Source organism: Narcine bancroftii, chromosome 1 (genome assembly GCF_036971445.1).
Source record: "Narcine bancroftii isolate sNarBan1 chromosome 1, sNarBan1.hap1, whole genome shotgun sequence".
Taxonomy (NCBI): domain Eukaryota; kingdom Metazoa; phylum Chordata; class Chondrichthyes; order Torpediniformes; family Narcinidae; genus Narcine; species Narcine bancroftii.
Window position 1 is genome coordinate 279,621,442 of NC_091469.1, and position 15,000 is coordinate 279,636,441.

Consider the following 15,000-nt stretch of genomic DNA (forward strand, 5'->3'; position numbering starts at 1 on the left):
ACATTTGTACAAGATCAAAATACCTCTGGATCCAACAATATTTTTGTTGGGTAAGTTGAATCCTTTGAAAGATTTAGGATTAGATAAATTTCAGATTGCTTTTGTGTATTTAGCTTTATCTGTTACAAAAAAATGTATAGCAAGTACATGGAAAAATGCTAATGTGATTGATATTAATAGATGGCATAATGAGATGAAAACTTGTTTAGTAATGGAAAAAATTATGTATGTCTTATATAATAATTATTCTTTTTTTTAATAAGTGGTCTTTATATTTAGAATATTTACATTTAGATTTACCTTGATTAGATTTTAGTAAATATATTTCAGTTTTCTTTTCTCTTTCTTTGGCTTTCCTAAAGAGAGTTGGCTGAGGGAGGGGGAGGGGTCTTTTTTCTTTTTTTTTATATATCTATAAAGAAAAAAAAATTTATTGTTCATAATGTGTATTTTCCTTATTGTATGTAATAACTTTGTTGAACGAATAAATAAAGTTATGGAAAAAAAAGAAAATATACGAGCCAATTTGTCTTTTGACATATGAGCCCGATGTCCCACTTTAAAATGAATCAAAGAATGACAAGCACATATTGAAGAGGTATTAACCAATCCAAAAATATTCACCATAATTCCTCTGGAAGATGTAACTGAAGTTCCTCTTTCCAAGCCCTTTTAATTTTTATCATTAGAATTTGATTGCAATAACATTATAAATGTTACCTATTAAACCCTTATGAAAAGGGTTCAAATGAAGAAAAGTATCAACTAAGTCCAGTTGGTTCAATATTAGACAGTTGAGCAATAAAGTATTCAGAAAATTTCTAATTTGGAAGTATCTAAAAAATATGACTCAGGTAAATTATATTTATTAGATAATTGTTCAAAAGATATCTATGAACAAATCTGAAAAAAAAAAATTCCTTTACCTTTCCAAAAAGAGAAGGCTTGATCAATTATAGAAAGTTGAAAAAATAATTAAGAGAAATTAATTTGAAATAGCATTGATGGGTGGGCATGCTTAACAACAGATTTCCAAAGCAGTCTATGCTCTCTCACAACAAGAGATTTCTAGCTTAGTCTAGAAAGCATTCAAGCACATTCACAAAACCTCCTTTAAAAAAAAGCAACATTGGCATTAACTTGTGGGAATTCCTGGCTCTTGAGGCCATCAAGCCACTTCACCAGAAGTATATGAAAGCCAAGTAGAAACACAATACTGGAGAAACTCTGCAGGTCAAACAGTGAACTTTATATAGCAAAAATAAAGATACATAACCAATGTTTCAGCTTGATCCCTCCATCAAGGTATGGAAAAATGTCGGCAAGCATCCGAATAAAAGGGTGGGGGGGGGGGAAGGTGGGGGAAAAGCATGATCCCAAAGACAGGAGGGTGGGTTGATATAGAGAAGGAGGACACGGCAGCAAGCAGAGAGATGAGGGATGGCTCAGTGTACAGAGAGGAAAGGGAGTGACAACTAAGAGAAAGGAGACAAGGGAAAGGGAATGGAGAGAGAATGGAGAGTAGGATAGCAGAAAATAGAGAAGCCGATGTTAATGATATCCAGTTGGAGAGTGCCCAAACAGAAAATCATGTTGGTCCTCTAATTTACAAGTGGTCTTGTTGGGATAATACACGAGGCCATGGACAGACATGCGAGTATGGGAGTGGGATGCAGAATTGAAATGGTTGGCCACTGGGAGATTCCTGTCACTGGTGTGGACAGAGTGAAGGTGCTCCACGAAGCGATCTCCCAGTCTGTGCCCAGTCTCTCCAATGTAGAGAGAGTCACAAGAGAAGTACTGGATGCAGTAAATCACTCCCGCGGATACACAAGTGATGCAAGCAAACAGAAATGTAGAACCTCCCAAACAATCTTATCAATCACTTTCTGCCTCACCTGTGGGAGAGTCTGTGGTTCCACACAGATTTCATCAAACATCCCATAGCCTATAAAAACTTGTCATCCTCAACCCCGAGGAATTGTGCAGGAAGAAGAGTTGGTTGGAGGTCTGGACTAATTATTCCAAAAACACTTCTTCAAATTGTTGCATATTTGAACAGTGACACAGAGAAGCAGTGTGGCACAGCAGGTAGTGTGGCTGCCAGTCAACTCTAGTAACTCATGTTCTAGTCTGACATTGAGTGCTGTGCCTATGGAGTTTGAATACTCTCCTTTTGAGCATATTTTCTCCAGGTTCTCCATTTTCCTCTCACATCCTAAAGAATATACTGGCTTGGGAAGTAAATGGAAAAAGAATGAAAGAGGCAATGATGAATATGTGAGAAGGAATGAGTGATACAAAACAATAAGGGGAGGTGTAATGGGACTGCTTTGATTGCTCTGATAGGCATGGTGATGGTTGGGAAGGGGTACAAGTGGATTGCTCTGATAGAAATGGTGGCTGAATGGCTTTTGATTAATATTTTACTGGACCATTCTGTGATTGTATGAACAAAAACTCCCATCATCTGGCTTGCCCGATCTTTTCCAAACTACAGAAGATCTCTGCCATATTTCCCCCCACTTACTTCCAGCATCTCTAAATGAACCCTGACAGAAATCTTCACAACTGCTGCCTCAAGATTGGTCCAAACCTGTTTATTTTTGCAGATTGTGTTCAGCAGTAGTAATAATGTCTTTTGATTATTCCCCCATTCTGAGAAGTAAACATCATGTCCTGTACCACAGATTGCTGACCACACTTTTTATTCCTCTTCAGATTTCTTTTTGTTGAGTTTACTGGATGTTTCCCTCAATTCTAATAGATGTGTACATCACCTTACTAGGCTCCTAACATGGTTGGAACCAACTCCTGATGTTACAGACAAGTCACTCTCAGGCTCCATCTGGTAGTGGACACAGACCACTACCAGATGGAGGATTCACAAGCAAAACACTCCTCGCCATTGAGAACATTTATGGGCAATGCTGCCAATGGAGAGCAGCACCAATCATCAAGGATCCACTTCACGCAGCCCACGTCTATTCTCACGAAAGTGGTACAGGTGCCACAAGATTCACAGCACCAGGTTCCTCAACAATAAACGCAATTAGGGACTTATTTAAGGACTCTTACTTTTGCACTCCACTGATTTTTTTTTTCTCTCAGTATGATTTTTTTTTGTACAGTCTGTTTATATTTCTTTATTTGTTTACATGTTTACGTTGAGTCCAGTTTTTTTTGCGCTACCAATAAGTGGTAATTCTGCCTTGTTCACAGGAAAAAGAATCTCAGGGATTAATGCAATGTCATGTTTATACTCTGACAATACATCTGAATGTTGAAAATTTTAGCTAAAGGCCTGCCTGACACAATCATCTAGTAGGGACAAGGTATGCAATTCCTGGGCTCTTTTAGATCCAACATTCTGGATCAGTTTCTTTGGCTTAGAGGGCTGTTTATTTTAAGAGGGAGAGAGAAATCAAGGAATTAATGACCAGTTAGCCTGACTTCAGTGGTGGAGCAAATATTGGAGTAAATTATTAAAGAGGAGTTTCAGGATTAACCCAAGGCAGCATGAACTAATAAAATGGAAATCATGCTTGACAAATTTAGAATTTTTTGAGGGTGTAACCAGTTCAGTAGACAATGGTGAATCAGTTGATGTGATGTATTTGGTGATCAAAGTAAGTGTGTGTGTGTGTGTGTGCACACGTGCTGGGGGAGTGTGGAGTTTTGTGTGTGTGGGGGGGGGGCTGTGGAGTTGTGTGTGTGGGGTGGGGTGTGGAGTTGTGTGCGTGTGGGGGATGTAGAGTTGTGTGTGTGTGTAGAGGGGGTATGTGGGGGGGTGTGGAGTGTGTAAGAGGATGTGTGTGGGTGTGTGTGTGTGTGTATAAATAATAGGAAAGCAGATTTTTACCTGAATACTGACAAATTAAGAAAAGGGGAGATCGAACTAAACCTTCATGTCATGGTGCATCACTCATTGGAGGTTTGAATGTAGATACAGCAAGCAGTGAAGAAAGCAAATGCTATGTTGACCTTTATTGTGAGAGAGTTCGAATGTAGAACCAGGGAGGTCTTACTGTGGACAAAAAAGGCCTTGGTGAAACTACACCTTGTGTATCGTGTACAGCTTTGGTCTCATAATCTGAGAAAAGAACATACAGCGTAGATTCACCACACTAACTCCTGGGATGACAGGACTGATGTGTGAAGAAAGTCTAGATAGACTGGGGCTATACTATTGGAATTCAGAAGAATAAGAAAGAACTCATGGACTCATAATATTTGGACAGAATTAGACAACAGGAAGACTGAAAGAAGAATGTTCCTGATGTAGGTGATGTCCATAACAAGGTGCCACAGTCTAAGGAATAAGCCAATTATATTTTATTGACGGATCCTGATTTTTTTGAATTTCTTAAAAATCAAATTGCTTTCTTTTTTGAAAATAATTCCTCTTTGGAGGTCTCTGGTTTGGTAGTATGGGACTCTTTTAAAGCGTATATTAGAGGTCAAATTATTTCATTTATGATTAATGTGAATAAGAAAGCCAATTTGGAGAAAGATGAAATGGCCAATCAAATAAAGTTCATAGATCAACAGTATGCTGTGGCCTTGAAGCCTGAGCTTTTTTTAAAAAAAGGGTTGAATTAAAAACTAAATATGCCTTACTTCTTATGTATCCTATTCAGACTCAACTTTTGCTCAGTAAATCTAAATTTTATATTCACAGTGATAAAGCAGGAAAGCTAGTAGATAGTCAACTGAAAGATTACACTGCTGAGCAACTTATTTCAGACATTTGTAAAAATAATGGGATTATTACTACTGAACATGTGGAGGTAAATTAAGTGTTTTGATAATTTTACTCCAACCTTTAAAGATTCAATTCTTATGGAGAAATTGCTAGATAATTTGACTGTTTCTTTGCTCTCTTTAGTAAACCAGACAGTGTTGGAAAAACCTGTCTCTTCTGAGGAGATAACTGCAGTAATTAACTCTTTATAATCTGGCAAAGTTCCAAACAGCCTCCCAGCTTTTTACAAAACATTCTCTCAACCATTGGCACCCTATTTAGATTGGGTTTTTTTCTGAATTTTTTTACTGTTGGGTATTTACCTGCTACTTTTTACTGAAGCTTCAATTTCACTTATTTCCAAAAATAATAAGGATCTAGCTGATTGTTCATATAGGCCAATTTCTATTTTGAATGCTGATGCTTTGTCTGAAATATTGGCCTGTAGGTTGGGAAACATTATGCCTCTTATTATTTCTGAAGATTAAACCAATTTTATTAAGGGTGGTTATTCACAGTTTAATATCCGTCACTTATTGAATATTCTCCATTCTCCTCCTGTCTCATCCTTTGAGTGTGTTATTTCCTTAGATGCTGAAAAAACTTTTGACAGGGTGGAATAGGACTATTTATTTAATGTGTTAGAAAAATTTAATTATGGCCTTAAAATTATCAATTGGATTAAATTGATATATTTATCTCCTGTTGCCTCAAAATCTTTAAAATCCAAACCTTTTAATCTTTACTGTGGAACTAGCCCTTTGTTATTCAATTTGGCGTTAGAACTATTAGCAGTGGCCTTTCACCGATCCACTTAGCCCTTTGTTATTCAATTTGGCGTTAGAACTATTAGCAGTGGCCTTTCACCGATCTAATAATATTTTTGGAATCTTAAGAGGTGGAAGCATTCATAAGATTTCCTTATATGTGGATGATCTTTTGTTGTACATTTCAGATCCTGATCATTCAATTCCATCCATTGCTTCATCAATTTGGCCAATTTTATTAAGGGTCATTATTTACAGTTTAATATCCATCATTTATTAACTATTCTCCTCCTGTCTCATTCTTTGAGTATTATAAATTAAATCTTCAGAAAAGCAAGTTGATTGTATTAAACTCTTCTGGTTCTCTAGGTACTGCTTTGCCTTTTAAAATAGCTAAAAATTTCTAATAATTTGTTTAAATAGAATTTTCTTACTTTACTGAATCATGTTAAGATGTCTATCTCAGTGGTCTCCTTAATTGAGCCAATTAATGTTATTAAGATAAATATTTTACCTAAATTTTGTACATTTTTCAAGCTGTTCCTGTTTTTGTTTTTAAAACTTTTTTTGATTCTCTTGAATCAATTATTTCCTTATATATTTGGAAAAATAAGTGTCCTCATCTTAATAAAGTTTTTCTTCAAAACCTTAAAAAAAAGGTAGTTTGGCTTTACATAATTTTAGATTTTATTATTGGCAAGTTAATATTAGAGGTATCATTTTTTGGATTCATTGTAAGGATGGAATAGATGCCTTTCAAATTGGATTAATTTAGAAATTAATTCCACTAAAAAATATTCTCTTATTTTGATACTTGGAGCACCATTTAATTGATAATTTTGTTGATAAACATACTTTGAGAAATTGGTTTCAATTTTGAAAATCTTTTCATTTTCATATATTTTACTTACTAGCCCATTATTATTTAATTATCTTTTCCACCTTCTGTGCAAGATACTGCTTTTACCTAAGTATCATTTCTTTAGATACTTACAAACTAGGAGATTTTGAATTCACTATTGTTGAGGCTTCCTCAGCACCTTGCTATAAATACAATAGGGATGATTTATAATTTTAACATGTCAAAAATAAGATTATATTCGGTATATATGATTTACTATTAAGGTCAAAGGATAACTCCCTAGATAAGATTAAAAAGTCACGGGAGCAAGATTTTCAGCTCTCAATCTCAAGTACTACATGGGATTCTATCTCAAAATTGGTAAATTCCTACTCTTTATGTGCCTGTCATTCACTTCTACAATTAAGGTAGTACATCGAACCTATTTTTCTGAAGTTCAATTGGCTAAATTTTATCCTAATATTTCTTCGAATTTTGATAGATGGAAGACTGAAGAACATATGTTTTGGTCTTGTTCCTTCCATTCCAAATTTTGGGAAAATGTCTTTCGTACCTTATCTTAATATCAATTTTATACTTAATCCTTTAATTGTCTAACTTTGGAAAAAAAAATCAAATGTTCCTCCAATGTAACGGATTTAAACTTTTCAAATTTATTGTTTTTTATAATCTATAAAACCATTTAGATCTTGTCTTGTGAGTTTATGGGTTTTTTTTTAAAGTGGTAGTGAAACTGTATGTATTTACCAAATAACCGAAATGGAAGAGGGTAGAATTTGTTGTATGGTATTAATTTACCTTTTTTCTAAAAATATATATTTTAATTAGTTACATGTTATAACTGATTAAATTATTACTTGATTATTTCCTTTTTTTGTTTGATTGTTATGATATCTAATTTATATATAACAGATTTTCTTATATCTCTTTCTTTTGAATATTTCTTTTTTTCATTTTACCTCTACTTAGATAAATATGGCTTCTACATTCTGTATTATTATTATAAAATTCAATTAAAATATTGAAACAGACTGGGGCTATACACATCGGAATTCAGAAGAATGAGAAGGGAACTTATTGAGTAATATAATAATTGGACAAAATTAGACAACAGGAAAAATGCAAGAAGTATGTTCCCGATATAGGGGACATCCAGAATAAGGGGTCACAGTCTAAGAATAAGGAATAAGCCATTTAGGACTGAGACAAGGAGAAACCTTTTTACTTAGAACCTACAACAGTTCATTAGATACATTCAAAAGGGAGTTGGATGTAGCCTTAGGGATCAAGGGGTATGGTGAGAAAGCAGAAATAGAGTAGTGATGTCATAGAAGGTGGTGCTGGAGGAGTGGAGGCGTGTCTTCCAGTGTGCACCTCCTAGGATTCTACTGCCCGGTCACCACGCCTGACAGTAACAATAGAGCGACCACCTATAGAATGGGGAAGCCAGTGTTTTTCTCCCCTTCACATTAGAGAACCCATGGAGGTCCACGTTCAATGAGAAGGATCCATGCTTGGCAGCCCAGATCACAAGGGTTGCGAACTCCAAGCGAGCAGCAGACCAATGCAGGGCACCAGACTGGGAGAACATCTCTCTCCCAAGAAGGCTGGGAAAGGACTTTACAGGGTATAAGACCACAGCAACGGACCAGTGAGGGGTTCAGTGGCCAAATCCTTACACTGGGTTGCGGGCTACTGGAGATTCATCTATGGGAACTAAGTATCAGGACTGGGATTCATGAGGATACTGATGGTGAGCAAGGCTCCCAAAGGGCCTTGGGTGCTGACAGCTTTCTAATCATATCAGGGAGTTGGAACCAAGGGTGGAAGAGGGTCACCTGGATGCCTGGAATTCTGGTTCTCAACAGGAATGGATGGGAGGCTGTACTACAGAGGTTAGGGACCACAGGAGTCGGCAGCATCAGAGGAGATGGTGGGATCCTCAGACACTCAATCTCTCAGAGGGGTCTTAATTTGCTTCTCTTTCTCTTCTTAATAGGGGTGCTGAACCACTAGTACATCTTCATGTGCCTTTATGAGGCAAACAAAAATACATTTTGTATATTTATGTGCTGAGCAACATTGAACTTTGAAGTCATATAGTCAGACATAAATGCAGTTATTTTCTATGTTCATATAGATAATGAAAGATAACTTACCCATGGGCAGTCCAATAATTGTTTTAATGGCAAGTATTTCTGCAGCTCCAGGGATGCTCAGCAATGTGAAGATTTTTTTCAGACTGAAAATGCTCTTACTGGATGTTTTTTCTGAAATTGAAATGAATATGTCACCACTGATTGATCTGCATCTACTTCATACCTACACCTTCACTAGTGTACTTTTTACCACTCATCCCTTTGTTGATTACCTCGCTTTCTTCTCTTACAGCATATTCCAGAAATTAAATAAGGGATATTCTATTCTACATGGTTTCCCACAAATCCTACAGCTAAATTCATCATTATTTTATTACAACGCAACTCGAATTGGACAGAGGGGTATCTCTCACACATCTTCTCTGATTGAAACTGTCAAAGTAATGCAAGTTTACAATGTGCTGGGTTGACAATATCTAAACTTCTTTGGCGTACCAAACAGCCATTTAAAAGCAAACTTTAATTCAATTTCACAATTTGCTATTCACAATTCCTGTGCAAAAGTCAATCACAGTGTTGCTTAATACTGGAAAAAAAAAGGACCTTCCAGTAATCTGGAGTAGAAAAGTGGTGATTTGTACTACTGAGCAATACAAATTAAATTATAGAAATAGGAACAGACAATGCATCTTCTGCAGTTAATCTGTTGTCAGGAATTTTATACGGAATGGCAACATCTCGTTTAATTCATCTTTGTCCCATTTCCTTGAGAGCTTGATAAATATCTTCAGTCCTCAGTTTTAAAAGATTAAGTTGGCCTAGCATCTCCCATAATTTTCAAAGCAACATCTGAGAGAAAATAGCTCAGGTTCACATCCTACTCTTTGCTGAGCCAAAGCAAAATATCATTGCATTGACCTCAGTATTGGTTAACAGTGGAAAAAAATTAAACAGTCATCATATTCTTGGCTGAACTAATCAATCCCTGTTGGACAGTTCCTGTGGATGGATGCCTGCAAGTGCTGTCTGGCAGGAGTTGAAAGCTGAATATTTGGTTTCAATAGATCTCCTCGATTGGAGGTCCATTGAATTGAGTAGGTTCAAAAAATGTTTACTCTGGCAAGTGGGTTGATCACCAGATGCTAAAGATTTAAAATAAATGGCAAAAATATTAGAATGGAAATTAGAACGTTTTCTTCAGAGGGCGTTGTCAGGAGTTGGAATGTGTTACCTAACACGATGCTGGAATTGGATTCCACAGGAACAACCAAATGGCAATTGGACACATACATTAAGTGAACAAATTTGCAGGATTATGGGAACAAAATAGGGTCTGGGATTAAACTGAACAGCTCTTTAAAAGAGATAGCACAGATACAGTGAGTCAAACACCATTTGATGACATCCAATGATCTGATTAAACATTTGTAAGCATCTCGATCCCTATAAATTAAAAGTTTTTTGGATAGGAAGGTCAAGGCAAGAAAACATCTAAACAAGAAAATATAGGACAGAAATATGAAGATTATAGATTTACACAAAATTTGTTAGCCATGGTGGTTCTGTGCTGTGACATACATAAAATTCAGCTGACCTGGTTTTTTCTCTTGTGTCAAGGATTTGGTATGTTCTGGGATGTATTTCATTACGACAATGGCGTTCAGAACAGAACCAGCTGCTGCAACGTAGGCTGCAACTGGATCCCTAAAGGAGGCAACAGAGGTTAAATCAACAATTTGGATTTTCAAATTTGCATCATACATCTGTCATCAATTAAACATTATGCAAAGACATTGATCAGAACAACTTAGATCATTGGCACAAAGGGGTTGATACAGATCATATTGATTCTCAGAATCAGATTTATTGTCATGAACATGCAACATGAATTTTATTGTTTTGTAGCAGCTGTGTTGTGCAGAACAAGGTGCAAAATTATGACAAATTACAATTCCTTAAATACAAGATTTGAAAAAAATTAAGAACTAGTGCAAAACAAAGAAAAAGTGAGTTACTGTCCATATGTTAATTGTCAATTCAAAAATCTGATGGCAGAGGGGAAGAAGCTGTTTTTGTAACATTGAGTGTGTCTTTAGGCTCCAGTACCTTCCTCCTGATGGTAGCAGTGAGAAAATGGCATGAATTGGCTGGTTTCTCAAGGCATCACCTCTTGAATGGAGACCATGATGGCACTGGGCAAACTTACAACCGCACTGTTCCTGTCATGTGCATTGGCACCTCCATACCAGACAGTGATGCAACCAGTCAGAATGCTCTCTACAGTACATTTGTATAAATTTGCAACAATCTTTTTTGCAAACCAAATATCTTCAAACTCCTAGTGAAATATAGCTGCTGGCGTGTCTTCATGATTGCATCAACAAGAAGGTCTTCAGAGATATTGCCACCCAGGAATTTGTTCAAATTCTGTGCTCCTGACCCCTCGATAATGACTGGTTTGCCTTCTCCTGGCTTCCCCTTCCTGAAGTCCACAATCGATTCCTTAGTTTACTACGTTGAGTGCAAGGTTGTTGTTGTGACACCACTCAACTAGCTGATCTATCTGTACTTTTCCTCATTGCTGACTGTGATTCTGCCACCAACCGGGATATCATCAGCAAATTTGTAGTTGGCATTGGAATTGGGCCTGGCCACAGAGTCATGGTTGTAGAAAGAGTAGAGCAGTGGGCTATGCACATTTCCTTGAGGTGTGCCTGTGTTGATCATCAGTGAAGGGGAGATGTTGTTTCCTCTTCGTACTGACTGTGGACTTTCATTGAGGAAGTCAAGGATACAGTTGCAGAGGGAGGTGCATAAGCCCAGGTTTTGACGCTTGCTGACCAGAACTGAAAGGATGATTGTGTTGAAAGCTGAGCTATAATCAATGAAGATCAACCTGATATATGTATAGCTGTTGTCCAGATGATCCAGGGCTGAGGGGAGATTGAATCTGCTATGGTATGACTGTGGTGATAGGCAAACTGCAGAGGGTCCATGTCTTTGCTTAGGTATAAGTTAATTCTGACCAACCTCTCAAAGCATTTCATTAGAATAGGTGTGAATGCTACTGGGGAATAGTCCTTGAGGCAGCTTGGGCACCAGTATGATTGAGCAGGTTGGAACCTCAGACTTTACCAGTGAGAAATTGAAAATGTCCATGAACAATCCAGCTAGTTGGCTGGCGCATATTTTTAGCACCTTGCCAGGGTCTGACGCCATGCAAGGATTCTGATGTTTGTAAGGTAAAACATCATGAGATGGGAATGTGTAGGGAGTTACCCTGTACAGGGCAGTAACAAGAAGGGGAGGTGTCCTTGTACTCCTGTTAGGTAAAACATCATGAGATGGGACCGGAGAAGGAGTCACCCAGTACTAAGGAGTAACAGAATGCATCCTTGTACTTACAAGATAAGAGAGACATTGATGGATTGAGAGGCAGGAAGCTAGCAGGGAAAGGATAGCAACAGTTTTAGTCATTGGACAAGTAATGATATGATGATGTTCTAAGCATGTATCCAAGGGTATAAAAAATCACCATTTTGCTGATAACGGCAGAATGCATTCTCCGACTAACTTTGTTAGTCGCAAGTGTTACAATCCGGTAATAAAGAACAAAGAACCCTGATTTCGACTCAGTCTGGTGTTTGTCTCACTCATTCATGAACAATGCAGACCTAACATGTTGGACTCTGAAACAGATATCATAGAGTCGTCAGCTTTTGCAGGGATTCTCATTGGTACCTTTGAATTCTCCTTTTCAAAGTGAGCATAAAAGTTGTTCAGCTCATTAAGGAATGAAGCATCACAGCCATTTATGATGTTAGGTTTCACCTTGCAAGATGTAATGGCCTGCAAGCCCAAGCTGGCGTGTATCTGATTCTGTTTCTAACTTCACTCAGAATTGATTCTTTGCTGTTAAGATAGCCCTCTGTAGGTCATACTTAGTCTTCCTATAGAGTTCTAGATCATCATCGATCTAGCCCTCAGCAGTCTATAAATCCTTTGGCTCATCCATGGCTTTTGGTTAGGGTTCTCTCTGAATACACGAGAAGGCGCATACTCATCTACACATGTCCGGTGATAGTTGTGCCATTTTCAATCAAAACTGTTCTTACATGTGACAAATCTTTACTTTGACAAATTATTAAAAGGCACAAACATTGTAAGTCAACATTTTACTGTCAGCCCAGAAAGAAGGGAACAGTGAAGCCTTATTAATCATGACTGGGGGGGGGGGCGTGGCAAGATGGCGTAGGGAGCGGACGTGCATTCCCGGTCTCCCCCAGGCAGTTATATAAATACCCATTTTAAGAATATTTCTTTTCTGTTAAAAGTCTTTGTTTTGTTTATCAATTGTTTTTAGTTTAAAATGGCAACAAAGATTAAGGAAAATAGAGTTCAAATACAGAACAAAATTACACTCTTCGACTTTGGAAGAAACTAGGCCTACTTGCCCAGACAGAACCACGGAGTCAAGGCTGGAATTTTTTTAAGAACGGAGCTCATTAATTGGACTGTCGGATAAGCTGGTCTTGGACACCCCTCTGAAAGATGGTGATGAATATTGATTTGAAATGTTTTATGAAGATAAATTGCAGTAATTGGCATTGGTTGCCCGTGAGTTTTAAAAATCCAGATAACATTAAAGTTTATTAGTGACTTTTTTTGGATGGAATATCGGAAGGATGAATTTATTATCTATAAATACAGAACAAAATTACATTCTTTGACTTTGGAAGAAATTTGACCTATTTGCCCAGACAGAGCCGGAGTTGGTGCTGGAATTTTCTCAAGAACAGAACTTACTAAAGTTGATTTCGGACTCCTTTTTGAAAGATGGCGACGAATGTTGATTTGAAATATTTGAAATGTTTTCTGAAGATAAACATATATATGGAACTCCTTGACCTGCAATAAGGTTTATCAGTGATTTTTTTTGGATGGAATATTGGAAGAGTGAATTTATTATCTGTGAGTATGCATACATTGCAAACAGATTTTAATAGTTTTAAAAAGGTTTTTTTTAAACTAAACAACAAGATCAGTTTAATATTGAGAAAATTGGAAAAAACGGAAACTTTATTATTAAATTTGGAAATTCAGTAGAAAGAAACTATGAACAAGATTGATGATTTATAAAATTAAAGTCGAAGGAGCAATGTCCAAGAAGAGTTAAAAATTTTGAATAAGTTTTTCTTGAAAATAAACAATAATTTCAACTTAACATTGAGAAGATTGACAAAGTGGAAAATTTGGTATTAAATTGGGAAACACAGAAGAAAGAACTTATGAATAACATTGATCAAGACCGAAGGAATTATGTTCAAGAAAATTTTAAAAGATTTGAAAAAAACTTTTTTTGAAAGTAAGCTACAAATTCAACTTGAGATTGAGAAGAATGGAAGATTCGGTGTTGAACTGGGATGTTCAGAGGTGTTTTAATTCAGTGGATGAAATTCAGGAAGACTTGAAAAAAAAATTAAAAAAAAACTTTTATTGATTGTAAACAATGTTTAACTCAGTGTTGGGAGGGTGGAAAGGGTGCAAAATTTAATATCAAGTTTGGATTTTCAAAAAAAAAGAGTTTATGAATAAGATTGGTTAAATTGATGGACCGGGGTTTTATGGATATAAGAAATGATGATTTTTCGGTTTATACGTGTATTTTGTCTGCCTGGTGGGGGGGGGAGGGAGTGGTACTTCTGCTCCTGAATGTCATATGCCACTTGTGGTTTATACCACACCCATTTGGGTTTTTGGGAATTAACCACCACAAGGTGGTTTCCTAAGGGGTTAGGGGAGGTGGGGGGGGGTGAAAATTTGAAAATTATTTAGTATCTATTATGTAATATTATACTAAGTCAATTTGAAATGAATGTATGGAGATACTATAAATAAATTTTGAAAATAAAAACCATGACTGGTTTGGATATGGCAAATAAAGAGTTGATCCCATGAGAAAATAGTTCAAGGACCACAAATAAAGTCTTCAGCAAAAGATTTAAAAAGGATGTGAATGAAATGTTTTAATAATTCCATAATTCTATGGTAAAATTAACTCGTATTTCTTATTAATGAAACTGCCACAGAAATTTGAGAACATAGAACACAACAAGTAACTAAGTAATGAAAAAAGACTCAGTAGCAACATTGAAGTGTAGGCTGAAATGAAGCAAATAACATTTGCACCACAAAAGTACCAGGCAATGACCATCCCTACACACCAATAGATTTGAACCATCCACCCTTGACAGTCAATGACATTATCACTGCTTAGGTTCTTGGCATTATATTCCAGGAGATCACTGATTAGAAACACAAGTGGACCTAGCACATAAATACTGTGAGTACAAGAGTAGTTCAGAACTGTGTATTCTAAGATGCATGATTACTTCCTGATACCCCCAAGTCTTTTTTTTTACTGTCAACAAGAGACGTCAGGAGTCTGAATGAGTACAGTGCCTTTAACTCTCAAGCTAAATGCCATTTTGGATAAAACAACCCACTTAATCACATCCCATCATCCTT

General features: G+C 36.7%; 1 protein-coding gene across 6 annotated transcripts in view; it reads right to left on the reverse strand.

Moving 5' to 3' along the window:
* Nucleotides 1–15,000, reverse strand: part of slc22a18 (solute carrier family 22 member 18) — a 226,705-nt gene that overhangs the window by 151,803 nt on the left and 59,902 nt on the right. For all 6 annotated transcript variants that reach the window (XM_069900925.1, XM_069900928.1, XM_069900917.1 and 3 more), the window contains 2 exons: nt 10,067–10,176; nt 8,533–8,643 (listed from right to left, as the gene is read on the reverse strand). In XM_069900925.1, the coding sequence (XP_069757026.1) occupies nt 8,533–8,643; nt 10,067–10,176 (221 nt within the window). The remainder of the gene's footprint in view (nt 1–8,532; nt 8,644–10,066; nt 10,177–15,000) is intronic.